Here is a 26,721-nt window from a genome sequence, read left to right as displayed (position 1 = left end):
CAGCGTTGGGAGTGTTTGGTGGTGTGAGTGGACAGTATGGCATGATGGATTTCACGATGGCGTGAAACCAGTTCGTGATCGTCCGCTCAGCCCAATGGCAGGCTGCATTTCCCGCCATCAGATGTCAGCAACCTCATTTTAATACATCAGCATATCATTGGGCTTGGCTGCCAGAATCGTTCTCCCCCACCCCTGGATCATCCGCCCACGAGTGGGAAAGCCTGCCGATGTGTTTCTCAACAGCACATAAGCAATGTACACCTGGCGGGCTGCACTTCGCTCAGGACTTCAAAGTTTATTTGCCTACCTTGCTTCAGTCAGCAATTGCAGTCATCAGTGCCAGGCTTCATAGATAGCATCACATCACTTTTAGGGGGGGACACAGCAGGTCTCTACCTCCCAGGGTAGCCATATGTGGGTGGCTTAACAAAAACAGAATTACCTGGAAAAAAACTCAGCAGCTCTGGCAGCATCAGCGGAGAAGAAAAGAGTTGACGTTTCAAGTCCTCATGACCCTTCAACAGAACTGATTGAATATTAGGAAAGGGGTGAAATATAAGCTAGTTTAAAGTGGGGGATGCGGTGTGGTTGTAGGGACAAGCAAGCAGTGATAGGAGCAGATAATCAAAAGATGCCACAGACAAAGGAACAAAGAAGTGTTGAAGGTGGTGATATTATCTAAACGAATGTGCTAATTAAGAATGGATGGCAGGGCACTCAAGGTACAGCTCTAGTGGGGGTGGGGTGGAAAGACTAGCAGGGCATACAAGATTTAAAAATAATGGAAATAGGTGGGAAAAGAAAAATCTATATAAATTATTGGAAAAACAAAAGGAAGGGGGAAGAAACAGAAACAGGGTGGGGATGGAGGAGGGAGTTCAAGATATAAAGTTGTTGAATTCAATATTCAGTCCGGAAGGCTGTAAATTGCCTAGTCGGAAGATGAGGTGTTGTTCCTCCAGTTTGCGTTGGGCTTCACTAGAACAATGCAGCAAGCCAAGGACAGACATGTGGGCAAGAGAGGAGGGTGGAGTGTTAAAATGGCAAGCGACAGGGAGGTTTGGGTCTTTCTTGTGGACAGACCACAGGTGTTCTGCAAAGCGGTTGCCCGGTTTACGTTTGGTCTCTCCAATGTAGAGGAGACCGCATTGGGAGCAACGAATGCAGTAGACTAAGTTGGGGGAAATGCAAGCGAAATGCTGCTTCACTTGAAAGGAGTGTTTGGGCCCTTGGACGGTGAAGAGAGAGGAAGTGAAGGGGCAGGTGTTGCATCTTTTGCGTGGGCATGGGGAGGTGCCATAGGTAGGGGTTGAAGAGTAGGGGGTGATGGAGGAGTGGACCAGGGTGTCCTGGAGGGAATGATTCCTACGGAATGCCACTGGGGGGTGGGGGGGGGGGGGTGAAGGGAAGATGTGTTTGGTGGTGGCATCATGCTGGAGTTGGCGGAAATGGCGGAGGATGATCCTTTGAATGCGGAGGCTGGTGGGGTGATAAGTGAGGACAAGGGGGACCCTAACATGTTTCTGGGAGGGAGGAGAAGGCGTGAGGGCGGATGCACGGGCGATGGGCCAGACATGGTTGAGGGCCCTGTCAACCACGGTGGGTGGAAAACCTCGGTTAAGGAAGAAGGAGGACATGTCGGAGGAACTGTTTTTGAAGGTAGCATCATCAGAACAGATGCAACGGAGGTGAAGGAACTGAGAGAATGGGATGGAGTCCTTACAGGAAGTGGGGTGTGAGGAGCTGTAGTCAACGTAGCTGTGGGAGTCGGTAGGCTTGTAATGGATATTGGTGGACAGTCTATCACCAGAAATTGAGACAGAGAGAGGTCAAGGAAGGGAAGGGAAGTGTCAGAGATGGACCATGTGAAAATGACGGAGGGGTGGAGATTGGAAGCAAAAATTAATAAATTTTTTCAAGTCCCGATGAGAGCATGAAATAATCATCGATGTACCAGAGAAAGAGTTGTGGGAGGGGGCCGGAGTAGGGCTGGAACAAGGAATGTTCCACATACCCCATAAAGAGACAGGCATAGCTGGGGCCCATGCGGGTGTGTGGGTGGCTTGTTTGGTGAAAGGGGAGAAGTGGCCTCAGGCAAGGGAAGAGGCTGCAGGATGAGAGATATACTGGGGAAGTAGGGTAACTCGGTGTGTAGGGGCACATTTTGATCTGTGCCAGTGGCCTCAAGGGCTGAGGAGGTAGTCTCCAGAGGAGATGAAGCCAGATGGACATGTGAGGGTACGTGTACAAAAATGGGTGGTGATGTCCCTTGAGCTGGCAGTGAGCGAGATTCCAGTGAATGTGTGATGGGCTTGAGTGAGAGAGTTTAGAGCGATGAGATGGTTGCCATACCCTGGCTGCACAGATAAGATCATTCATCCTCTATCTGCATTGGATGGTCAACCTCTTCTGGGCAGCATGGGCACTGACCACTGCCTCCCAAGCCTGTTTGGTGCTACTGCCCATCCTGTGGCTTGGGGGGGGGGGGGGGGGGGGGGGCCCTCCACAGCATCCAAAAGGCATTCCAGTGATGCATCATTAAACCTGAGGGCTGCAGTCATTTTGCCTTTCGTAAACATCTTCCCTACAGTAGCTGTAGGCTGGAAGCACAGATGTGTGTCCACTGCTGGACTTTAAATACAGCGCCTGGCATGATGAAGCAGCGAGACGATGGCGGGTGGGCGAATGGGAGCCCGCCTGCCATCAAAACGGTGTTTTTCCTGGGAATGCATAACTTATGCGGCTGGTTTGGGACAATACGGCGTGAAAATCTACCGTTGCAGCCAGCAGGTAAAACGTTGTTTTACCCGCCCACTACCGCACTTTGTGCGAATGTCAGATGATGCTGCCCATAATATTCACTAGTATTAGACTGAAAGCTTATAATGTTGCAAAGGACAGTAGCGAGCGTGAGGATTGGGTGAGGGAAAAGTCAATTTTAAAAATTGTCGAAAACAAGAAAAAGGAGTAAACTTGTGAGAAATATAAAAACAGATTGTAACAGCTTCTACATGTAAAAAAGGAAGAGAGTAGCGAAAGTAAACATTGGCCCCTTAGAAGCTAAGACAGGAAATATAATGGGGAATACAGAAATAGCAGAGACATTAAACATCTTGTATTTGTCTTCACTGTAGAAGACAAAAAGCATACTAAAAATAGTGGGAAACCAAGAGGTAATGAGGGGGAAGAATTTAAAGCAATATTAGTAAGAGAAACTTATGGGATTAAAAGTCAACAAATCCCCTGGACCTGATGGCCTAGACCATAGGGTTCCGAGGTGGTTGCAGAGGCAACGGGTGCCTTGGTTGCAGTCTTCCAAAATCCCTAGATCCGAGAATGGTCCCAAAGGATTAGAAGGTAGAAAATCTAACACTGCCATTCAGATGGAGAGAGAAAGCAGTAAGCCACAGGCTAGTTAGCCAGATAGTCATCAGGAAAATGCCGGGAGGTGTTAACAAAGCGCATAGAAAAATCAAAGATTAAGTAGAATCAACATTGTTTGGCAAATATATTAGGTTGGATGTCACTAGCAGGGTAGATAAAAAGGGGAACTAATAGATGTAGTATATTTGGATTCCAATAGGCATTTGACAAGGGTCTACAAAAAAAAGGTTATGACAAGATAAGAACCAAGGGGTTGGAGGCAATATATTAGCATGGATAGAAGATTGGTTAACAAAGAGAGTAGATATAAACAAGGTATTCTCATGTTAGCAGACTAACTGTGGTGGCACAAGGGTCAATGATGGTGCCTCAGCTATTTGTAACCTATATTAATATTCTTGGAACCTTTATCCAAGTCAATGTATCCAAGTTTGCTGACAATGCAAAACTTGGTGGGACAGTGCGCTGGAGGACACAACAGGTTTTCAGATAGCTACACAAGTGGCAAATGAGGTTTAATGTGGGGAAAAATGAGAGGTTATTCACCTTTGTTATGATGAATAGAAAAAGCAGAATATCATTTAGATGGTAAGAAACTTTTAAATATATCAATGCTCAGAGAGATAGGGTGTCCTCATAAATGAGGAAGTTAACATGCAGGTACAGAAGCAATCAGGAGGGCAAATGGCATGTTGGTCTTTACTGCAAGGGGGTTGGAATAGAAGAGCAAGGTCTGGCAACATTTGTATAGGAGACCACACCCAGAGTATAGCTTCAGTCGCCTTACACAAGGAAGCATATATTTCCATCAGAGGCATTGCAGTGAAAATTCAATAGATTGATTCCTGGGATGAGGGTTGTCCTATGAGAAGTTTAGTGTTGGCCTACACTCTGGAGTTAAGAAGAATAAGACGTAATCCCTTTGAAATGTATTAAGGGGCTTGACAGGGTAGATACAGGGCTGTTTTCCTTGGCAGGCTAAAGGGTTGATCATTTAAGACTAGGATGAGGAGAAAAGCATTACCCGGAGGCTTGTAAATTTTGGAATTCTTGACCTCAGAGGGCTTTGGATGTATAGTCATTGAGTATGTTTAAGGCGGAAAGATTTTTGGACTCTGGGGCAAATTCAAGGGATATGAGGGCCAGGTAAGAATATGCAATTGGGGTCCAAAATTGAATATCAGAACGGGCTTGAGGGGTGATACAGCCTGTTCCTGGTCCGATTTATGTTCTTATATTAACAGTCTTGTTAGATATAATGCAGAAGTACTATTGCGCTGTGTAATGGATTAAAAAAAAGGATCATTTCTATGAAACTCCAAAGTTAACCAACAATAGTCCAAAAGGATTCAAGTGACTAGTGGCCACTCTAGTTCATTGCTCCTCTTTTATCTATAGATCAGCAATCAAACCACCACACTGACTTTCATACCTTACATCAACCAACTTGGAATATGTCCCACTAGGACTAGTGAGAGAAATCCTCAGATCACCTCTTCGTGTGTAGCTCAGTGACACTCTAGCTTCCACGTGCTCAAGAGATCGGATGTAATTTTTAGTTCGAGAACAAGGATCAATATATTTCTTGATAACAAGCTGGTCAGAAATAACTCTGAAAGAACAAAAAGCAGAGTATTCTCGAAATGCTTTTTAAATTCAAGGAATACATACACACGAATTTAGAAGAATATAATGGCTCAGCGTTAACATTTATTGCAATGGCTGAAATAATTAACCTAGTGTAATCAAAGTTGGACAGCACATTGGAGTACATATGTGCACACTGATCTCAGCAAGAAACAAGAGAGTCAGTCATTCTTAGCTACTTCGGCTAACAATTTTTGACTGAGGCTTGAACCAAACTCCTACTGTCCTCATTCTCTTTGGAGATGCTGGAGGGAAGAAAATAACTCGGATGAAGAGAATCCTGCTATTGCTGCAAATCGATATTGAAAAATGTACAATTGGATAAGAAGCACATTTGGCTTGATTGCGTTAAGTGCAAATGGCTACTGCTAAACTGAGGAATGTTCCAGCTCAGTTGACTTTGATGCAAATACAAATTAGAAAATGTATAAAACAAAAAGTTTTGTGGAAAGATAAACAAAATGCACTAATGGAGTAAAGGATCATTAGAGCAACTGACGAACAAATGACCAGAGGGCCCAGCTGCTTGGTGACCCTTTCTGGCAAACTAATTCAGCACAGAAGTACAAGTTATATTTTCAAATTTTGGGGGGGGAAAAAAGTACAAATAACAATTTCAGAAATTTAGTGTCACTCAAATAGGTATTAATTTAATCTATGAATATTAGAAGCTAATTTAAAGCTCCCCAGAATGCTGCACAAGATGTGGATTATTCCATATTGCAGAGAACAGTAAAATTTCTAATTGAGTTGTGTATACATTATATAAAATAACAGATGACTGAGAATGTGTTACATATAGCAATAAAACTAGTGAGAATAATATTGCAGCCCTGTAGCACTAACAGGTCTAGATGAGAAATGGTACTAGAGCAGTTTAAGGTCAATCAGATTGCACTGCGGCATTGTAACACACTATCCAAATATCAATTACTCATATATTCTACTTTGATATTTAAATTAGTTTCTTCTGTTAAATTTTACTCATTGCAGCTTGAGAGAATGTAGCTTCAGTCACTCCAAAAGATCTAGAAGATCACATAAAAAAAGATATTCTTCCAGCACATTACTGAAAATTTAAGGTATTCACAAGTTTATACATCAAAACCTCCAAGACTGTGTTAGGGCTTTAAACAACACTCCCAGCCAGCTAAATTTTCATATAATATACACAATCATCAACCTTTTTACATAAAGCAGATTGACCAGTCATTTGTCCAATGGTTGTCTGAGACACTGAAATGCATGACTGTTGTGCACCTTCAACTGCAGCCCAAATGTAACTCACTACATGAAATGCTTAGAAATGTTTCAAAAATGAATGTGCAACATCAATGCAAGTTATTTCCCTTTGAAGGTATAATTCAAATCTTGCTAATATAAAACTTTTAATAATCTTGGGGAGCCCATTGAGTTTGTTTAGGGTTTTCAATCTTTTGTCAACAATATTGAATTTGAGTTCTAAATATGAGAGAAATTATCCCAGAGTGCATAACAGGAGCTCATGACCTACAATTACCCAAAGAGTGGCGAGAATGTATAAGTTATGTATAAGGGAATGGTGGAGTCGATAGTATAGATGCATTTAAGGTGAAGCTAAGTAAGCATATGAGATAAGGGAATTGAGGGTTATGCTAATAGGGTTGGATGGGATCTGACTCAAGTGGAGCATAAACTTCTGCATTGACTGGATGGAATATTGGCCCATTCCTGTGTTCTATGTATCACATGGGGATGTTACATCTTGTGGGCTCTCTGATGCATGCCTACCAAGTGACAATTAGAATTAGTTATGTACCATTTTTGACCCTCATTAAATATTATTCAGCAAGTTTTTGGGTAGCAAACGGATCGCTAATAAAAAAATAAAATCTTGTAAGACATTCAGAGCCATCTGTACTTCTATACACTATATACAACAATTCCAATTTGCATGAACATGCTTACTGTGGGGATTTACTAATCTCTATGGAGCATTCCCTCTGTGGGTTCACTGTCAACCACTTAGTTGCTAAATCCACCAGAAGTCCAGCATCTAGTAGTCCATACCCATAGTGATGGCTCACTGAAAACAATTAATCATAATATATATTATCAGCATTGTTCATTCAGGGTGTACCATTTGTGATTTCAGGAAGTTCAATGATAATCACTATCAGTGCAGAAACCAATCACATCCAACCAATTAAAAAATACACTTTACTTAATAGCTTTAACATTAAGACATTACATATTACATTACCATATTTTTTTTTAAACTAGACTACTCGCCTATTACACAAAAGGCAAGTTAAGGCCATAATTGTAGAAAAAGCATGTGTCACTGTCAGTTTAGATCATCTAAAGCAAAAGTCAAATCCAATCTTTGGATTATTTTGAAACACGGTCAGTTCTTCACTGGTCAGTTGCAAGGTCTACAAGTTTATATCTTTTTATCCAGATTCAAGATCTGGCCTTTTGAATTGAGTACTCAAGATATGTTGAACACTGCAAGGCTCAATTCTAAAGCTGACTTGCAACTAGGCACTGTACTATGCCAGTGGCAAGGTGACAGGGTTGTGTATTAGAAGTGTCATTTTTATTACACACTTAAATTTGTTACATCCATGGTTATAGCATGGTGGCCAGACAGGCAAGCAAGCTTCCCCAACAATGAACCATGGTGCAGCCAGCATCACAAACTTTAGTCAATTCAAATAAAATTGAGGACCTTTTCTTGAAGGATGGCAGCCAATCTCAACTTTATGCACATATTTAGTACTCTGATGGGTACTGCTTTACAATCAAAACTGCCACATATACAAAAAAATGCAGCTTTATGGCATTTGGACTTCGAGGTCTAAATAAGATGCTTTTCCCTTAAATTAAGTCTTAATACTGAACACACGAGGCAACTTCAGCAGCATGCTCAGGCGCTAAACAGCCTCTGAGACAGCTAGGATTGGATCTTGATATGAAACATTGGTTTAATCTGCATTTAGCAGAAGTTATTATCTTAGTAAAGAGCTCAACCCAGAGTTAGAAACAGCCACCTGGAGGTTTGCTAAAGGGATGATTGCCAATTAATATGTCTGCTTGTGATTAAAAAATGCTGCACAGCATTTTGGTGGCTAGCACAGTCCTAATTCCCTCTAACAATGACTAGGCATTGAGAGTAAACATAGCATTGATATGGGCTTCAAGAGTTACTTAAAGGGATAATCAGATTCATGCTAACTTGTTACTGAGGCTGTAAAAAGAACCTCTGAAACATAGACTTTTTGAGCAATTTTGTCAACACACTAGCAACAGTTTATTTTGGAAATTCAGAGGACTACATCAAATAAGAGTAATTACTGTGCTATTCCAACTTAGTCACCAGGAGAAAGGGAGTGCTTGGTCATAAACATCTTGGATTGGATGAGGAATGGGAAGAGGGCACAAGCCCAGGCAACATGGCACCAGATGCTACAAAGAGAGGCCTGAGGTAGCACCCTCCTCCACTATCTCCCTTGCAGGTACAGGACATCCCTCTTGCTATGGACCCTCTCCACCAAGATCTCCTGTACCTCCCCTTTGGACTTAAGCCATCCTGCAACGTGCCAGCTAGAACATTCATACCTTCAATGGAAGTGGGTGCGAGGAGCCCACATATACTTCTCAACAAAAATTGCATCTGAACACCACTGGAGGGCCAAGCTTGCAGATGGTTGGTTTAGCACATCCAGGCAAATTCAAATTATGGTTATCTGCACCAAGGACCAAAACCATACTAACTCCAGGCTCTCAAACAGGCAAGTCTTATTCACACATCACCCATTTATTTAGTGTCTATTTTTACACTTCAGCTAAAACGACCCCTACAATGCTTGTTAAAAAAGTCTTCCTGTTACATTAAAATAAAAATTTTTAAAAGCCATTATTTTGCTAGAGAGGATGACTTAACTAAGATAAAAGCAAAATACTACAGACGCTGGAAATCTGAAACAAAAATAGAAAATGCTGGAAAAACTCAGCAGGCCTAGCAACATCTGTGGAGAGAGAAAGAGTTAATGTTTCGAGTCTGTATGACCCTTCTTCAGAGCTCTGAAGGGTCATATGGACTCGAAACGTTAACTGTTTCTCTCTCCACAGATGTTGCTAGGCCTGCTGAGTTTTTCCAGCATTTTCTGTTTTTGATTTATCTAAGACATAGCCAGTTTACTACTAAAGCATGCCACTTAAACAAGCTAGTCTTCCTTACCTTTGCGTCCCACTCCATTTTTGGCCCAGTCTTCTGCTTTTAAATGCAGGGGTTTAGATGCTCTCACTACAAGATGTTGCATATCACGCCAGGTCAGTGTAGGACTACAAATACAAACTGTATATTGGCATTTTTTTGGAAATTAAAATATTTTAATGATATGCATCTATAGCTCCTTTAACAGAAATAAATCCCAGGTGCTTCAGAGGCAGTCAAAGATGAATGCTAAAAGGAGATATTAAGATGACCAAAAGCTTGGTCAAAGAAGTGAAAAGGGAGAAGGTGGTCAAAGAAGTAGAGGAGCATACAGAATGAATTCTACTCCATGGAACCTAGGTGAATGAAGGCACAGCGACTGGTGGGGACAAAGGAAGAGGGTTACACAATTGGCCAGAGTTGGAAAAATCACAGAATTCTCGGAGAATTGCAGTACTGGAGAAGGTTACCAACAAGGAAGGGGAAGGCAATTATAGGATTTTAGAACAAGAGTAAGAAAGTTTAAGTTAAATTGAAAACTTTGCAAGAGCAGAAGTAATGTGGTCAATTAGGCCAGGAATGATGGGTGAATAGGAGATTGTACTGGATATATAGAGAGAGACTTGTATGAGCTGAAATGAGGCGTGTGGAGGATCCGAGACCCACCAGGTATGCTACGTAAATAGTACAGGATGGTGACGACAAAGATGCAGGTTGGAAGCTCAGCTTTGGGTTGGGGAATCCAGTTCAAGCTGAGACAATGACCAGAAATGGGAAAGTACTGGGTAACAGTTTGTGGCATGAGGTGAAGACAGTGATTTCAGTTTTCATAAATGTTTGATTGGAGGGCACTATCCAAAACTGGGTGTCAAAACTGCTGGTGTAAGCAACAAAAAGGCAGTAGAAAAGTTGAGAGAGGTGGTGGAGGGGTAAAGCTCAGTCTTGTCAGCATACATGTAGAAACTAACCATAGCTTCAGGTAATGGAATCCAGTTGACTACAGGAGACAATGATCCAGTAGGAAGAAGGAAGTTGCAGTTGTACTGATAACAGCTTGACTAGGGGTGTGGCAAGTTTTAGAGCACAAGTTCAGTACTTTTGCCAGAATATTGTCAGGGCCCATAGTCATTGCAGTATCCAAAGTTTTCAGCCACTTCTTGATATCACACGGAGTGAATTGAATTGGCTGAAGACTGGCATCTATGATGCTGGGGGCCTCAGGAGGAGGCATGACGGATCATCCACTCAGCACTTCATGCAGATATCTGGCTGCTTATGTTTCAGCCTTAGCTTTTGCACTGATGTGCTGGGCTCTCCCATTGTGGAGCTTCTTCCTCCTGTTTGTTGTTTAATTATCCACCACTATTCATAATTGAATGTGGCAGGACTGCAAGAAAGCCTAGATCGGAGCTGTTGGCTGCAGGATCACGCAGCTCTGGCTGGTGCATGCTGCTTCTGAGTGTTTCTCACGTGTCGGTGCAGACTCGATGGGCCGAAGGGCCTCTTCTGCACTGTGATTCTGTGATAGGGCTACTTGCATGCCAAACAGTGTGTGTTGTAGCTTCACCAGATTGACACCTCATTTTTAGTTATGTTTGGTGTTGCTCCTGGCCTGCCCTCCTGCACCCTTCATTGAGCCAGGGTCAATCCTCTGATTTGATGGTAATGGTAGAGGAGTGGGAGGAAACACTGGGCTATGAGGTTACAGATTGTGGTTTTGCAATCTGTTATTGCTGATGGCACAAGCGCCTCATGGGTGCCCAGTTTCAAGTTGCTAGATCTGTTCGAAATCGATCCCATTTAGCACAGCAGAGGACAGAAGTCAGAAAGACGGTGTAGTCAGCCATGTCAAAAGCTGCAAAGTAGTCAATGAGGGAAAAGGCTCAGTCATACATAGGACTCATAACTCTTTCTCTTAGAGGGCATTAATGCTGTAAAAAGGATGGAAACTGGATAGGAAAGACTGCAACAAGAATTGTGGGAAAGATGGACCCATATTTGGGAAGCAATAAGTTCAAAGATGAGGAGAAAGCAAGGCTGTAAATGGGGAATTAACCTGCAAGCAAGAGGGAATAAGGTTGTTTTGAGGAGAGGAAACTTAGAGAAGGAATGAATTACAATTTCAGTGACTATAGAGGCCTTAAACAATGACAGAAATACATGAGCTCCTCGCACCTCGGAAGGGCCAGGGGTTATTAAATATAGTTGATAATCAATAAAAGGTTTTGGGCTATTTTTGTTTTCTAGAATCATCCTGGATAGTAGTGGGATTATTTAGGCTCAGGAGAGGGAGGCCTGAATGCTTCATGGAGTCCAGCCAACTCTGACAATGGGTGGCTAAAGCAGTTGTCTGCCAGAGATGCTCAGACAAGAAAGGAAGAGAATTATTGTAAACCATTAAAATTAACTGGATCATTTTCCTACACACATCAAGAAATTAGAAGCTACCATAAGACTAATGTTTTTAAAAATTAATTACAACATGTTGCTTGGGCATAATAACTAGGGCATTAGAAATATTTAAACCCATTCATAGCATGAATAGCATTTTTCAATCTGCTTAATACACCTAGGAACATTTTTACTGCATTAAAAAAGAGATTACTTTGCTTCCAGAGCAAGAGCTATGATCCCAGCAGCAAGTGGCGCAGATGCTGATGTTCCAGTGTGTTTTTCTGTACATCGTAAACGAAGGTCTGTTGTTACCTGGGAGAGAACAGAGGAAGGGGAAAAAAAGACGACTGACAGTGAGTTAACCAAGACATTAACTTAATCTTTTCAAAAGACCTTTTGCACTTTACCAGATGGGCCATTTCAGCCTTAGCCAAATTAAATCCCTCACATTTGACTGGTCAGAAATGTGGTTATATATCCTATTGTATCATTTTGAAATGCTTTTGGAAAATACTACAAGTGAAAAGCACTTCAGATAAATTGAGTCTATAGATTTTGAAGTCTATCTCCAGAAAGTGGGTCATCAATAAAGGAGGGAATTAAAACTGGACAGGAGTCATGCTTACAAAACACATGCCTCTGTGCAAATATGTGAAAAGACACAGTCAGCCCTGCACTCTTACTGATCTATGGGGAACAGTTCTTTCAATAATCCAGAGCATCCTATCTTCTGACAAAGAAAAATAAATAGCAACAAAAAACTTCTGTCTAAACAGCCAGATGCAAAGTCATGAGGGGAAAAAATATCACTTCACAAATCACCATGATATAATGGAGATCAATTTAATCTGTTGTCCCCCCTTCCCCCTCACAGCCACCACACTATCACCCGCACAAACATCAAATGAGTTGACGAGAGTTGGGGCAGGGAATAATTGAAATTTAAAAATCTGAAATCAGACACCAATTAAGCACACCCACTTCCAGTCTGAACAAAGTTGGAGCAGGTCAGTCTTCTGCCTCAGTTAAGTAACTGAAAACCACCTCCTATGTTAGGGAGTCTTCACTCCTAAAATTTTAGTTAGCATCTGGAATCAATTGCAGCAGCTTGACTTTCCCATGGCTTGGGAAACCCAGCGGCTGAAGGGAGGTGAGAAAGAGTAGATCCAGCCGCTAAATGCCTTTCAAAAAACTCCCACAATGCCTTCGACCTTGACCAACAATTTTCCCCCACTGTAAACCACCCCAGTCTTTCCTTAGCACCCATGGCGTCTTCCTCTCCTTCTTGGCCAACAGCCAGCCCCTCAATTGGCTGGCTGCCAGCTTGGAAACAAAAAACTTTAAATATGGTCTTGCCATTAAATGCACAATCCACCCCAAACAAATATTAGAGCCAATGATTTTGTCTGTGTGCACAGGCAAAAAGTTTTCTTACTATCTGTTTTTCTGTTCTGGTTCCACTGCTATAGGTAGTTGTGAGTGTTGAACAGCAGGCCTCGCTGTACCAAGGGACATTTCCCAGTTGAGTTGTGCTGCCTACAGACAGTGTGTAGATACTGTTGGTATAACCATCGCAGTTACAGTCGTCGTGCTGGAAGCCTCCATTACCAGATGCCCAGACAAAGATGGAACCAAGACCACCTCGACCCTAAGAAGGAATAAGTAAGTCATCACACAATTCTGAAGGGCTTCAAGTTTTAGCTGTGGTTAAAACGAACACCTAAATGAATTCAGATTATTGATGTTGAAGCACTTTAATGTTAAAGACTGCATTAAATATAAGAAACATAGCATTGCTGCTATTCTAATGAGGAAGATAGTATGAGATTGTTAAAAGTCCCCTTCTCCAAAGGCACAGTTATTAAGCAGTTTTGAAACAGTTACTGAATTTTATATTTCCCCTTCCCATCAACCCTCATGGAACCTCTGTGGCATTAACAGGACTTTCTTGAATCAACAAAACATTCTTCCAAGTACTCAGATCCAGTGATGGAATCCAGATAAAAAAAGAATGAAGAGGTGAAACATAAAATTTCTAAAAGGGCTTGAGCAGGTAAGTGTTGAGGGACAGTTATCCTGGTTGCAGATTCTAGAACTAGAAATCATAGGAAAATATATTGAAAGCAAAAGAAAATTTGCTATAGGAAAAACCTGGCATGGACATGATCAGCTGAATGACCTCCTTCTGTGCTGTAAACTTACATGGCAATTGTGAATTTTTGGCAGGTCGATGTATTTTATTATTGTAAAATGGAGTTAAAGTACAGGTTAGCCATGATATAATTCAATGGTGGAATATGCTCGAGGGAAAAATTAGGGCATCCAATTTAAGACCGAGATGAGGGCAAATCTTGAGGGTTGTTAGTATGTGGAATTCTCTTCCCCAGAGAGCAGCGGTGGCCAGGGGATTGAATATGTTCAAGACAGAGTTAGATAGATATTTTGATCGACAAGGGAGTCAAAGGTTATTGGGGACAGACAAGAAAGTGGAATTGAGGCTACAATCAAATCAGTCACGAGTTTATTAAATGATGGACCAGGCTTGAGGGGCCAAATAGCCTACCCTTGCTCCTAAATCTTGCAACCTTGTAGTCTCAGGATAAAGGGGTCAGCCGTTTAAGACTGAAACGAGGAGAAATTTCTTCACTCGCAGAGGCTTGGAAATCTTCAGAATTCTCTACCCCAGAAGATTGGGGATACTCAACTGATGAATATAATCAAGATTGAGGGAATCAAGAGTTATACAGATAGGATGGGAGAAGTGGATCTGAGGTGGAAATTCAGCTATGACCTTATTTGAATAGCAAAGCAAGCTTGAGCTGCTATATGGTCTATTCCTGCTATGTGGCCAATCCTGCTCTCATTTCTTCTGTTCTTATATAAAAGTCCTATCCTGTTCTTGTATCTTATGCTAAATTGTTGGCTAGAGACTGCTATTATGCAAAGTGTTCAATTCAGTGGCTTGATGAAATTTACTTTACTAAGTGTAAGATCTCCACATTTACATCTTACAAAATCTGTTCCATTCCCAGGTGACCGCCAACTAGCAATTCTCACTCACTAAAACAAGAGATTATGGAAAGACATCAGTATATTGTAGATTGTCTCCTAATCCTAAATGTTAGAACAGGAGCTGTGTTGGTTTACAGTTTTAAGTGCTGGGGAATATTTAAAAAGTAGTTCTATGCCATTACAAAAGCTGGTCTCATGCCAAAACATGTTATTTATCAATAATTATTTGCAATGGTTTTAATTTAAAGCAGACTGCATTGCATACAATTCCATATTCTAAAGCCTAGCATTCAAGTTTTGCAAAATTCGGTTACTCGAAATGAACTATTTCATGATCTTACATTTGTAATACCCCTGAGGAATGCCTGACTTGCCAACATTGCTGGCCCTTCCACAGTCTGCCCATTGTCCTCTGGACCCCAGCTAGCACTATAGATATGGATGTGCTGAGGGTTGAGGCTGAGTGAGCGGGCTTCCACTACATCAGTGATCTCACCATCAAGCATTCGTACCCCTGCAGGCAGAAATAGACAAACAAAAATAAATATTACAGATGGCTGGAAACAGGGAGCCACAAAACACTGTAGAACTGTAATCAACAAATAAAATATTGATCACGCAGAATAGTTCTAAAATCACCAACCGCTAAGCCAATACCGTGGCCAAAGCTAACTCAGCCACTCCTGGATCATAGTAACATTTTATATCTATCCAAGTGTCAAGGTGGATATCAGATACATTCTAGACATCATGCAAATCTGCATAAGATAGCCTGAATATGAAGGAGAACACTAAACAGCACGTTTGATTAAATGTGGAGACCAATGCAAGTACATCAGCCCAAGAATGGAGTGTTTTAAATAGTGCGCTAAACTCAATCGCAAGAGACTAAAATCTATGCTCCCAAGGCATATCTAGGTCAAGGAAAACACATCCTCTCCAGGGACTGGATAAGAAAGAAACAAACAGCCAGATTGTAACATCAATAGTACGTTTCATAGTCAATGCGCCAAGAAGAAAATTCACTAAATGTTTGAGCGTAAAAGGTTTATAAATGTAATCCTTTGCTGCATTATGAGCTACATCTTATGCAAGTGTTTCCTCTATAGAATGCAGAAAACTACCCATTTTATACATTAATCCAACACTGCATGTAATTTTGCAGGCCTGAAAACTAAAGTGAATAGAACCCATAATGGATTACCTAGCAACATATTGTTAATATATTCCTTTCATGCCCCATTGAATCATGCAGTGTCTTTACGTTACAATGAAGAAAAAAAAGCAGCAGCCATTATCAATGGGGAACTGAAGCAGCAGGAGGGTCAGCCTACAAAGAAGCACTGCCTATGTTACAGTGTCTGTTTCATAAAATTTCTTTAACATGCACACGTGTAACAAGCTGCAATTTTAGAGAGCACAATATACGAAATGGAGTTTTAATTCATACAAACTTTACAACACTAAAGAAAACTCATGGCCCTGATTTTGTGGTCGGCGGCGAAGTGAGTCTTCACTGCTGACCATGAAGAAAGCTGCCTGCAGAGTTCACTGGCACTAGTTATTGGGGATCTCTAGTGTAGAGCAACAGTAATGTCATCAAATATGCTAAGCATTCACATTTAAGGATTCTCAGACAACAATCAGGAAATAACAGGAAGGTTTTATCATTCACTTTTTAAGCAAAAAAAAGGGCCAAACACATTTGGACTTATACATGGGATTAAGGTAGAAGCTGAAATACTAACATTATTCAATAATTATTTTTAAAATCTATTAAAAAAAATCAGGGGAATTTTGGTATTCCACAAGTAAAATTAGTTTTATAGGGCCAGAAAGGTTATTCAGCTTATGATTTAAACATACCATTAAAAACAAGTCATACTACTTTCAACAAGGTGCATAAGGTAATAATATTCCAGGGACAGAGGATAAAGCTGGGTTCAAATGCCACCGTGGCAGAAGGTGAAATACGAATTCAATAAAAATGTCTGGGGATGAATTTTTTGTTTGGTGAAGCAGGAGGGCACAGACCCAATTGCTGCTCGCAATGGGATCCGCACCATTTTACGCAGGCGGGCCAATTAAGGCCCGCCTGCCCAGCGTACTTCACAACTCCCATGCAGGGAATGGGCAGGCGGGCTCAGGCCACCGGGTCCAATGGCGACCTGCATAAAAGGAAGGCCCTGGCAGCCTCGGAAAGGCTGCTCGCAATGGCTGGGCAAAGGGCTGTGCAGAGGGGCAATGAAGTTCATGCAAGTCCAGAGGGCAGGGCAGGCCAGGCTGGAGGGTAGTCCTCTGGGGCAGGCCAGGCCGGAGGGTAGGGCGGGATGGGGGGGCCGGGGGCCAATGTGCCCCTCGTTTTTCAGATGACTGTCTTGCTGCCCTCTGAGGTAGCAGCACAGTGGGAGGTGCTGGTGCCCCAGGATGGGAGGAGGAGACATGACGCAACGTGCCTGGGAGGTGGTGATTTCCTGCAACGTGGTGCGGCGTGCCTGGATCCAGTGTCGCAAGCACTTCAATAACTTGTTGCACTCTGGCAGGGCGAGTACCATGCTGGCATTGGTCATTTAACCCAGTCAGCTTACCCCCTGTTCCCCAACGACCCCCCCAAGTCAGAGTGTAGTGACTGCATTGAATCATTGACGGCATGCATTCTTTGCTGGGTGGGCCAGCAGATATTGCCTCAGAGGGAGATAGAGATGTGTTTTGCCCCCACAGCATGTGTTACACCGCGTCCCACATGACTGGTCTGGGGGCAACCTGGAGGAGCTGCACCTAGGCGCTGTACTTGAACTGCAGGACATGTCCAAGTCAGGATGATGACATGCTTGGAGGGGAGCTTCAAGGTGGCATGGCAAGGAACCATCTGCTGCGCTCTACGTGCTTGCGCATCCTTGCTATGGAAGGATATACTGTGTGGTGCATAATGTGATGTAGGCCGCATGTGTGAGGGGGGTGAAAACAGGCCTAGCATCTTTGTAACAGCGTTCGGCAGCAGCGGGGTGAGGAGGCACTGGAGTCCTGATGTGTCCCACTCTGGTTGGGGTGGGCCGTGCGTGAAGTAAGCCCATGTGCAATTTGCACTAATCAATGCTCATCTCATTTTCAGAAGAATGCTCATAACGCTGCAGAGCATATGAGGACTGGCGGTGGACAGATGCAGATCGCCATTCTTAGCCGGTTTGAGCAGGAGGCCCTGGGTTTGGAGAGACGCCGTGCACCCAGGTCCACTGGTGTTGGTGAGGCTGGGGTGCCACGGCCAGGTATTTATGCCCAGAGAGGTCAGCATTGTTTTCCCAACAGCCATAGCAGTGCTGAATGTTAATTGATTTAATTTTGCAACATGGCTTGACCATTGCTTATGGAAGGATGAGCGCATAATGATCCAGGGGACAGGAATGCACATTGTCATTGTCTCCACGTCAGCTGATCCGCTGTCCTTGTTCTTCCTTTCAGGATCATCGGACCAAGGCTGGAAGGAGCAGCAGAGGCCCCCTCTCACACCCAAGGGGCCTGAAGTCTCACCAGCGGCACGCCATCTCAGCCAGGCAGGGACCAGTGCAGATACTAGCACTTTGGTAGGGATTAGAATATTGGCTAGTCTCCTGGGGCACGGTGGTGAGGGCACTTCATAGTCGCTGGAGGAGCTGGCAGAGAGTGCACACATGGTGACAGCAGTCAGAGGACTTCAGGGGACCAGGCACATGCTCAGTGCCTGATGTGCCTCTGGAGTCGTCCACGATGCAGCAGGGACAGGAAATGCGGCTGGGTGTGCAGGAGCATCTGGGGCAGGCTATGCTTGGCTTGGTCTCCATGGTGGAGTCTACGTGGATGATCGCTGAAGCAATGAGCCACATGTCCTCCATGGAGACAGAATGGTGACTCTTGGGGAGAGGCTCCTCCAGGAGACCTGTCAGGGCTTCCTGGGGATACGGTCTGACCGGCAAGCCCTCACTTCGGCATTGACTTCAGCTGGTCATTGGCAGTGTGGGAGATGGTCTGGGCATCAAATTTCCCAGCTCAATACACATCCATCCACGATGAGCAGGGAGTTCCGAAGCGACCTCATGTCGACACAGCAGCTGCCTGTCATCCCTGCAGGTGCGTCTTAGGGCACTCCAGATGAGGACAGCAGCTCCTCCACCCCTCTCCGTGACCATAACATCTGGTGAGGCTGCGACGACTGGGGAGATGGCAGCTGTGGAACTGGCAGCTCCCTCCCAGGCAAGGCCAGCACAGGCTCCAAACAGCAGAGGACAACCGCCAAGGTCATCGAGGCCAATAAGACAGTAGAGTCAGCAGGCTGTCTCAGATGCCACTCCGAGCGATGCGGCAGCACCAGGAAATGAAAACATAAGGCACCTTAGGCACACCACTGGTTTTTCACTGGTGCTTGTGTTGGCCTGAGATGAGGTCCTCATGATTTGTAACACTATTGTCTTTTTTTTTGCACAAGTTTGTTTGCTTGACATATTAAATTTAATATTTCACCATGGCTGAGGGTGCCTCTTCTTCTGCATGTGGATGGTTTCCAAAAATGTTATGAGTGCTTTGTTGGACATTCAGCTTTATTAACAAGGCCCTTAGGTGACTGTTCCTAACCTGGCAGATTTTGCACTTAGGTGTTGAGTAAGGAGCATACAGCCCAGGCTTGTCCTGGAGATCCATCTGTGGTGTGCTAGCTGAAGGTTCATTGGATTAAAGCCTCCCGGGTGTCCTTGCCTCCCTACAGGATGCCAGTGTCAGCATCTACCCCCCCTCAGCATTTCCCTGTGCACGCTCATCCTTGGACTCACTGCTGGACTCATCATGTGCAACTACAGCCACTGCATCAACATTTTCATTGTCCACTGCGTTTCCCCCCTTTCCAGCACAAGATTGCTGAGAGTACAGCATGCAACCACTATCACCAACACACAATCTTGGGGGTACTGGAGTGTGCCCAGAATGGTCCAAGCATTGGAAGTGCATCTTGAGAAGACCAATGGCTCTCTCCACCACAACCCCATGTGGCTCCTATTATACCACTGCTCAGCTTCTGTACTTGGAAGGTGAGGAGGAGTCATGAGCCACCTGAGGGGATAGCCCTTGTCACCCAGCAGCATCCATCAAACCAGGCTGGAGCACTGAGGAGCCCCGGCACCTGGGAGTGTCTGGGGACGTAGGTGTCGTGGGAGCTGCCTGGCTACCTTGCACCGACTTGTAGAATCATCATCCTGTGATCACGCACAATCTGCATGTTCGTGGAGTGGAAGCCCTTTCTGTTGACGAAGGCACCAGGCTCACCTGCTGGCGCATTGATGGCCACGTGTGTACAGTCTATTGCACCCTGGACGCAGGGGAAGCTGGAAATGGCTGTGAGCCTCTGACTCACTGTCAGGCTTGCCTGGTTCCAAAGGAAGTGGATGAAGGTCAATACCCTGCTGTAACCTGCTCGACACAAGTGTGGACAGCTGATTGGAAGACACCGCAAAGATCACACGAGCCCTGGAAGGAGCCAAAGGCATAGAAGTTGAGGGCAGCTGTGACCTTCAAAGCCACTGGCATGGGGTGTCCACCCACAATTAGTGGAGATCTCAGGCCCAATCATCTGGCAGATACATTTGACTGTCTCCCTCGAGATGGAGCCTCCTTCGGCACTGCACCTCAGACATATTGAGGTAGCTGCTGCGCTGCCTGTATATCCTGGCAGCAGGGTAGTTGCATCTTCTGTGGCCCCTTCCTCTTGGCCCTGCACTCCTTGTGCCTGCACCTGTCCTCCCAAAGATGGCTTCCCTGGAGGCTGAATGTGCACTCCTGGCCTCCACCCCCTTCCTCCTCAGAGGAGCTGCCTCCTATGGACAGTTCAGCTCTTATTCCAGGCCAAGGGAAGGCTTCCTGAAACCAGGCCCAGAAAAGATTACTCACTGCAATGTGTTGACCTGAAGATGAAGAGTCCAGACAAAGCAGCTGGAATGCGTTTTAAAGTACTGCAGGTCACACAGGCAAGTTTCAATACATTAGAAAAATGAACACTTGACAGTGCACACTTGCGACCGCTGTGAACTCCCTTATCCCACCCGTGGATGAGGTTTATATAAAATGTGTCCTACCTGTCTGCCTGTTGCGCCGGCCCAAAGATTGCACGACCAAAGAAAAAAAATTGGCGTTGATTGGTGAGTCAAGGGCCTTAAGTGGCCCATTAATTAATGGCGGGCACACGCATCAGTCTTCATTGCACACTTGCCCAACGAAATTTCATAATGGTGCGCAGTGATATCGGGACACTTGTCTGACATCACCGCACGTCATTTTACGCGCAGGCGTGTGGGGGCCAATGGGAACATTCTGCCCCTGGAATTAAGAATTCTGGTGGTGACCATGAAACCATTGCCGATTGTAGTTAAAAAACCCATCTGGTTCACTTATGTCCCTCAGGGAAGGAAATCTGCCAACCTTACCTGGTCTGGCCTACATGTGACTCCAGACCCATAGAAATGTAGTTGACTCTTGAGCGCCCTCTGAACAAGGGCAATTAGGAATGGGCAATAAATGCTGCCCTAGCCAGTGATGCCCACATCCCATGAATGAATAAATTTAAGTTTAAAGTGAGATTATAAAAAAATGGAAGTTCACGTCAATTCAATGATTTCTAATAGATTTCCATCTGCAAGGACTTAAACAGTACATTCTGAGGAACAGGAAATCACTGACAGCAGCTTCTGTATTTTCATATTTAACAGCACATTTGTGAATGCCAGAAGCTGCTGCCAAGTTTCAGAGTAATGATGGTGAACATTGACAGTTTGCCATCATGCTACAAAATTCAGGCTTTTTTTTTTAAACAAAAGGTTTGTGTTTAATTACTAAAGAACTCAGACTTGTTTTCCCGATTATACATTTTCAGATCCACTTATTATTTAATCACACAAACAAACACATTGATCCAAAAGTTGATAGTTTCATATCAGTGTGCCTAGCTCCACAGGAAGAACAGAAATTTTCATATGACATCTTTAATATATAAATGATGATACTTTACCACCAATTTTGGCATTGTATGCTACACCAATGCCACAGAGGTTATTGGCCACAGCAGCCACTTCACCTGCGCACCGTGTTCCATGCCTGTTAAAAGATAAAGTTTATTGAACAATCACATCAGGAGATTAACATATGGATTATGAACCAAGCAGCTACTATTGACAACAGAAAAATGTTAATTTGACAGTCAAACCAGGTGCAATTTTAATTATATACAAGTTATAAACAGAAATTTCCAAGTGGTAACATAGAAGAGAAACTCCATACTATGCTCTGCTCCAAATAAGTCAATATTTATTGGTTTGACAATCGCGGAGTAACTACATAATCATTACAGATCTAAGCTGTCCTGTTACACTGTTCCACTGGCAAAAATAAATCCCTTTAGGAGAGTGACAAAACAAAAAGCACTGAATCAAAAATATATTTTAATAATTAGAATTTCACCTAGTTAAGGATCTAAGAGGAATAGCAAATTAGTCCTTTTTACCTGAAGAATACAGGATTTAAAACGATATTTGAATAACATGATATTTTTGGTGTAAGTTCTCCAATCTTCTTCATTTGTTCCATACCCAAGACAGAGTAAATGGAACATACACCATCGTGTCATAGCCATCAGATTATTTTCCAGTCATTAGAAACCTTCTGTAAATTTTGGAATTACAATTTTAAGAGTGAAAAATAAATTATAGTCCACTCATGCCATCTGGTGGCTGTTGTTTGCAAAGAGGTGTATGATAATATATTCCATAAAAGCATGGAATAGTTCAGTCAGTACTCTACCGTATATAGTTCAGTCAGTACTCTACCGTATATAGTTCAGTCAGTACTCTACCGTATATAGTTCAGTCAGTACTCTACCGTATATAGTTCAGTCAGTACTCTACCGTATATAGTTCAGTCAGTACTCTACCGTATATAGTTGACAAACATGGTATTCCATTGCTCTTCATCATGTATCCTCTATACAAGTTACCTTCTCAGTCAGGCATTGTATAGGCTGCAAATTAATTCTGAATAAAGTTATCACCTTCCTCTTCCCTTCACATACTGACATTCATTGATTTCCATTAAAAGGTGTTGTCATAAACAAAGACAAGCATCTTGCATCATCTAGGCCAACTCCTGTGCAATATTAGGTCTGTATGGCATTACTAAAAATGCCATATTTGGTTGAAGACATTAAATCATGATAGAAAAATTTCACTGTCTGTCCAGGTAGACAAAACCAATAAACACACAGCATCACTTAAAGAGAATGCTCTCTCTACCTTGGCCAATGTTCCTCTCTCAACCTTCATTGCCAAAAGCTCAAGTCAATAGTCATTCATCTTGACTAGTGTTTATGGCATCACACTCCACAAAGCTCTTACACTTGTCCAAAGGGAAATTAATCAGTCACAAAGTTCTTTGGGATATCCGAAGAAATAAGATAACTTTTTTTTAATCCAATTTTCTTTCTACTATTTATCTCCAAATCTAGGTCAGTGGGGCATTCCATTTTTTACATATAATCTATTGAAATATAAGTGGCAGAGTAAATGTCAGAATCTTAACATTTAAAGAAATTTACAACTCACTGTGCCTGCTTACCTGTGATCACTAATTTAGATTCGTTTTGAATTACTATGCATATGGTAACTGTCCAACACTGAGCAATCATCATTCTACATAATGGATCAGCTATTGGATTACTTGTATATTTAGTGCTGATTCAGTTGAAAAAAATGAACAACATCTTAAAAGTGTAAAGAACTTACCGATTTTCATCGTTAAAGTTATATCTAGGCTGAGGGTCAGGATCATTATCATTTATATCAAAGCTTGCATTAGGGTCCTGCAAATAAAGAGGTAAAAATCTCAACAAAAGCTAACATCTGTATAAGAAATTTCAGCTTCATAGTTGCTAGTATGTGGAAACTAAAATTATCAAGTTACATTAGAAACATTTATTTATCTCCCAGCTGAAGGCATCAGCTACTTGCTGAGTGTTCCACAGGTACCACATGCCCTCTAGTATGTCACCCAAGCAGCCATATGCTTCAGAATATGGAAAATGTTATATGACCTCTGGGGACATCATAACTGAACCTAATTAAAAATTTGACAAACATAAGCACATGCACTTTTACCAGAAGCCACTGGATAGATCCAGGAGTAGATCTCCAATTTATTTCCCCCCTTTATTAACTCAAGGGCTTAGAGGGCAATCTGAGTGCTCCTACAAGATATCAAACTGGGACCCTGCTTGGTCTTCATAAAGGAACTAATTGCAAACTACAAAACCATTACAGCTATAGAAAATTATCAAAACTTATCACATTCAGAGATACTATTCCAATTGCATTTGATATTAAAGTGGTCTAAATATTCTGTTCATTGATACATTTGCATACTCAAGAAAACACTTTTGACATACAAAACATTTGCAATGAGCAGTTAGGATCTCAAATGCACTGCGCAAGTTTGGTGGTGGCAAATTCAATTGTGGCTTTCAAAAGGGAATTGAAAAAATTATCTGGAGAGAGGGGAAATTTGCAGGATTACAGGGAAAAGGTCAGGGAGTGGGACTAGTGGAGCTGCTCTCAGAGAGCCAACACAGACATGACAGGCCAAATGGCTTCCTCCTGTGCGATAGCCATTCTATGATTCATCCCCTTCAGCAGTGTTTTAATTAAACATTAGGTGATATGGATACTGACCTGCATTACTTGGTTCCTGGCTACATGAGGAGCACATTACATTTCATTAGATGGCCTACACATCTCCTTTCAATCAAATAAACATCAAAATAGAAAAGCCTATTTGAACATACATGCTGAACATCTGTTCTTTTCTGGAGAACTTTTCAAACTTCCTAACAGATTCATATTACTAGATTATTATGGTTCTCATTCTCCAATGCATCCTCCAATACTTTCAGGCCATGGTCAAATGCAGACTTTAATACTGTCTGTAAAAGTTTCAGAGGCAGATGAAAGTGCATTAAACTATTTCATACATACTTTTCTAATTAGTGAAAAATGGAATTAGAATTAGTTTCAACATGAAGGTAGCATTCTCAGTCATAAGTACTGCATAAAAGCCTGACAATAGGACTCAGGCACATTAGGCAAGCAGTCATTTCACTGCACTGATGGAACCCTAATCTTTCAGATACGATATTAAACATATACCCCATCCTCCTACTTGGGTGAACATAAATTATCCTACAGCATTGAAAAAAAATAACACTAAGTGGTTCTCCTGATGCCTTGGCCAATCAAAAAAAAATCAGCAAGGGGTTCTCCTGACGCCTTGGCTAATATTTACCTGATTATTTTTCATTCACTTCTGTCTGAGCCACTTTGCTGGGATATTTATCTACGTATACTTAAAATCCATTGCCTGTGAAGCACCTGGGACAGAGTATAAAAAGGTGCTATATAAAATGAAAGTTCTTCCTTTAATTAAATTATATATTTTCTACTATTTGACTAACTACACCACAAGTGGAAAGAAGTACTATCGACATTCCCTGAACCAGTTCCTCACTCTTGCATTTCTCTTTACTTTATATGCTATTGGAGAAAGGCCACAATAAGACTGCAGTGGGTTTACAAGGTGCTTCTATTGGATCTTACATAATTTTCAGCCAAGTCCGGATGGTTCTTCTCTATTCCATCATCCAGGATGGTGACCACAATCCCCTTTCCTGTGTAACCCCGCTTCCAGGCGGATAGAACATTTAGGTCATTAGGAATCGCATTGTTCTGAATAAGATAGCACAAGCTTTTACTGTAATGCAGCCATTGAAAATAGTAATAACTACAGTATGAGAACATCTTAATCTTATTCTGTGGCCCCTGGGACAAGTGGAAAGTACATAGTATAATTTTCAACTATTCCAAATGTATGAACATTTTAGGCCAGGCTACAAGCAAACATTTCATCACAATGCTGAAACAAAGTATTAAAGAAGTTAAAAGCAAAATATTGTGGATGCTGGAAATATGAAATAAAACCAGAAAATGCTGGAAAAATTCAGGTCTGGCAGCATCTGTGGACAGAGAAACAGTTAAGTTTTCTTCTTCAGAGCTAAAAAAAAGTTACTCATTTTAGAAATCTGTGCTATGTAAATTCATACAGATTGATTTAAATAAACTGCCAATTTTATCACATTCCTGTTGAAGCACTGATCAGAGATCACTCCTCAAAAACAGAGTAAGCAATCAGAATTCTTCGTATTGTTTTGACATGAAGTGGGTGGGGGAGGAGAAGCCCCAAGGTTCAAGGGGGAGTGCTGCAATATAGGTGATTCTGTATTTCGAATGAGATGTTAAATGGAGACCCCATTTTGAAGGGCAGCAGGGGACATATCCCTGGTAACCTGGCCAATATTTCTCTCTCAAATCAACATCACAAAAACTGATGATCTGGTCTTGATCACATTGCTGTTTGTGGGAGCTTGCTGTATGCAACATGACTGCTGGATTTCTTTACATAAGGAAGTACTTCATTAGCTGTCTTTGACAGCTTGTGGCCATGAAAAGGGCCATATAAATGCAAGTTTTTTCCCTTTTTTTGCAATTTTGTCTATGATAGCCACTCTATTTTAAACAGTAAATTATTTTGTGTCCACCTCCTCAGAAAGGGCCAGGATATGCAAATTCTTCCCCTACCAGTAAAATATGTGCTATGTTTTAAACAGTCAAACAAAGTGTGCACAGTTAATAGCTAAGTTTAATCAATAGCCTTAGCCCTGAAATCTGAAATTCTGAATAATAAGAGCAGAGTTTTATCTATCTATAGACTATCCATCGCACTGCTGGAATTCCATAGTAGCTTATTGAAAAATACACTGACAACAGTGGTGTATTACAGGCTTGACTACACAGACATTATTGGCATGTCCTTCAAGTTAGGAAATTCTGATACCCCAGATAATCTTATGATGTATAGTTTACTTTTACTCCTTGTATGCTGTTCACAAAAAATCTGGTCATCGCACTTATACCACATCTTTTGTAAAAGTGAAAAGTACCCACTGAGAATCTCAAATATTAAACATTTCGCTG

At 42.4% G+C, this 26,721-nt stretch overlaps 1 protein-coding gene across 2 annotated transcripts in view; it reads right to left on the bottom strand.

The window, feature by feature from the left end:
- LOC121287016 (furin-like) overlaps nucleotides 1–26,721 on the bottom strand; it is a 46,400-nt gene that overhangs the window by 9,621 nt on the left and 10,058 nt on the right. For both annotated transcript variants that reach the window (XM_041204436.1, XM_041204437.1), the window contains exons 4-12: nucleotides 25,288–25,416; nucleotides 23,425–23,501; nucleotides 21,660–21,745; nucleotides 14,977–15,149; nucleotides 13,059–13,271; nucleotides 11,835–11,935; nucleotides 9,254–9,357; nucleotides 6,979–7,096; nucleotides 4,817–4,996 (exon numbers count right to left, since the gene is read on the bottom strand). In XM_041204436.1, coding sequence (XP_041060370.1) covers nucleotides 4,817–4,996; nucleotides 6,979–7,096; nucleotides 9,254–9,357; nucleotides 11,835–11,935; nucleotides 13,059–13,271; nucleotides 14,977–15,149; nucleotides 21,660–21,745; nucleotides 23,425–23,501; nucleotides 25,288–25,416 — 1,181 coding nt within the window. The remainder of the gene's footprint in view (nucleotides 1–4,816; nucleotides 4,997–6,978; nucleotides 7,097–9,253; nucleotides 9,358–11,834; nucleotides 11,936–13,058; nucleotides 13,272–14,976; nucleotides 15,150–21,659; nucleotides 21,746–23,424; nucleotides 23,502–25,287; nucleotides 25,417–26,721) is intronic.

The sequence above is a fragment of the Carcharodon carcharias genome, chromosome 14 (assembly GCF_017639515.1).
Source record: "Carcharodon carcharias isolate sCarCar2 chromosome 14, sCarCar2.pri, whole genome shotgun sequence".
NCBI lineage: Eukaryota > Metazoa > Chordata > Chondrichthyes > Lamniformes > Lamnidae > Carcharodon > Carcharodon carcharias.
The sequence above is the reverse complement of the archived record's forward strand: the minus strand, read 5'-3'. Positions and strand labels throughout refer to the sequence as shown.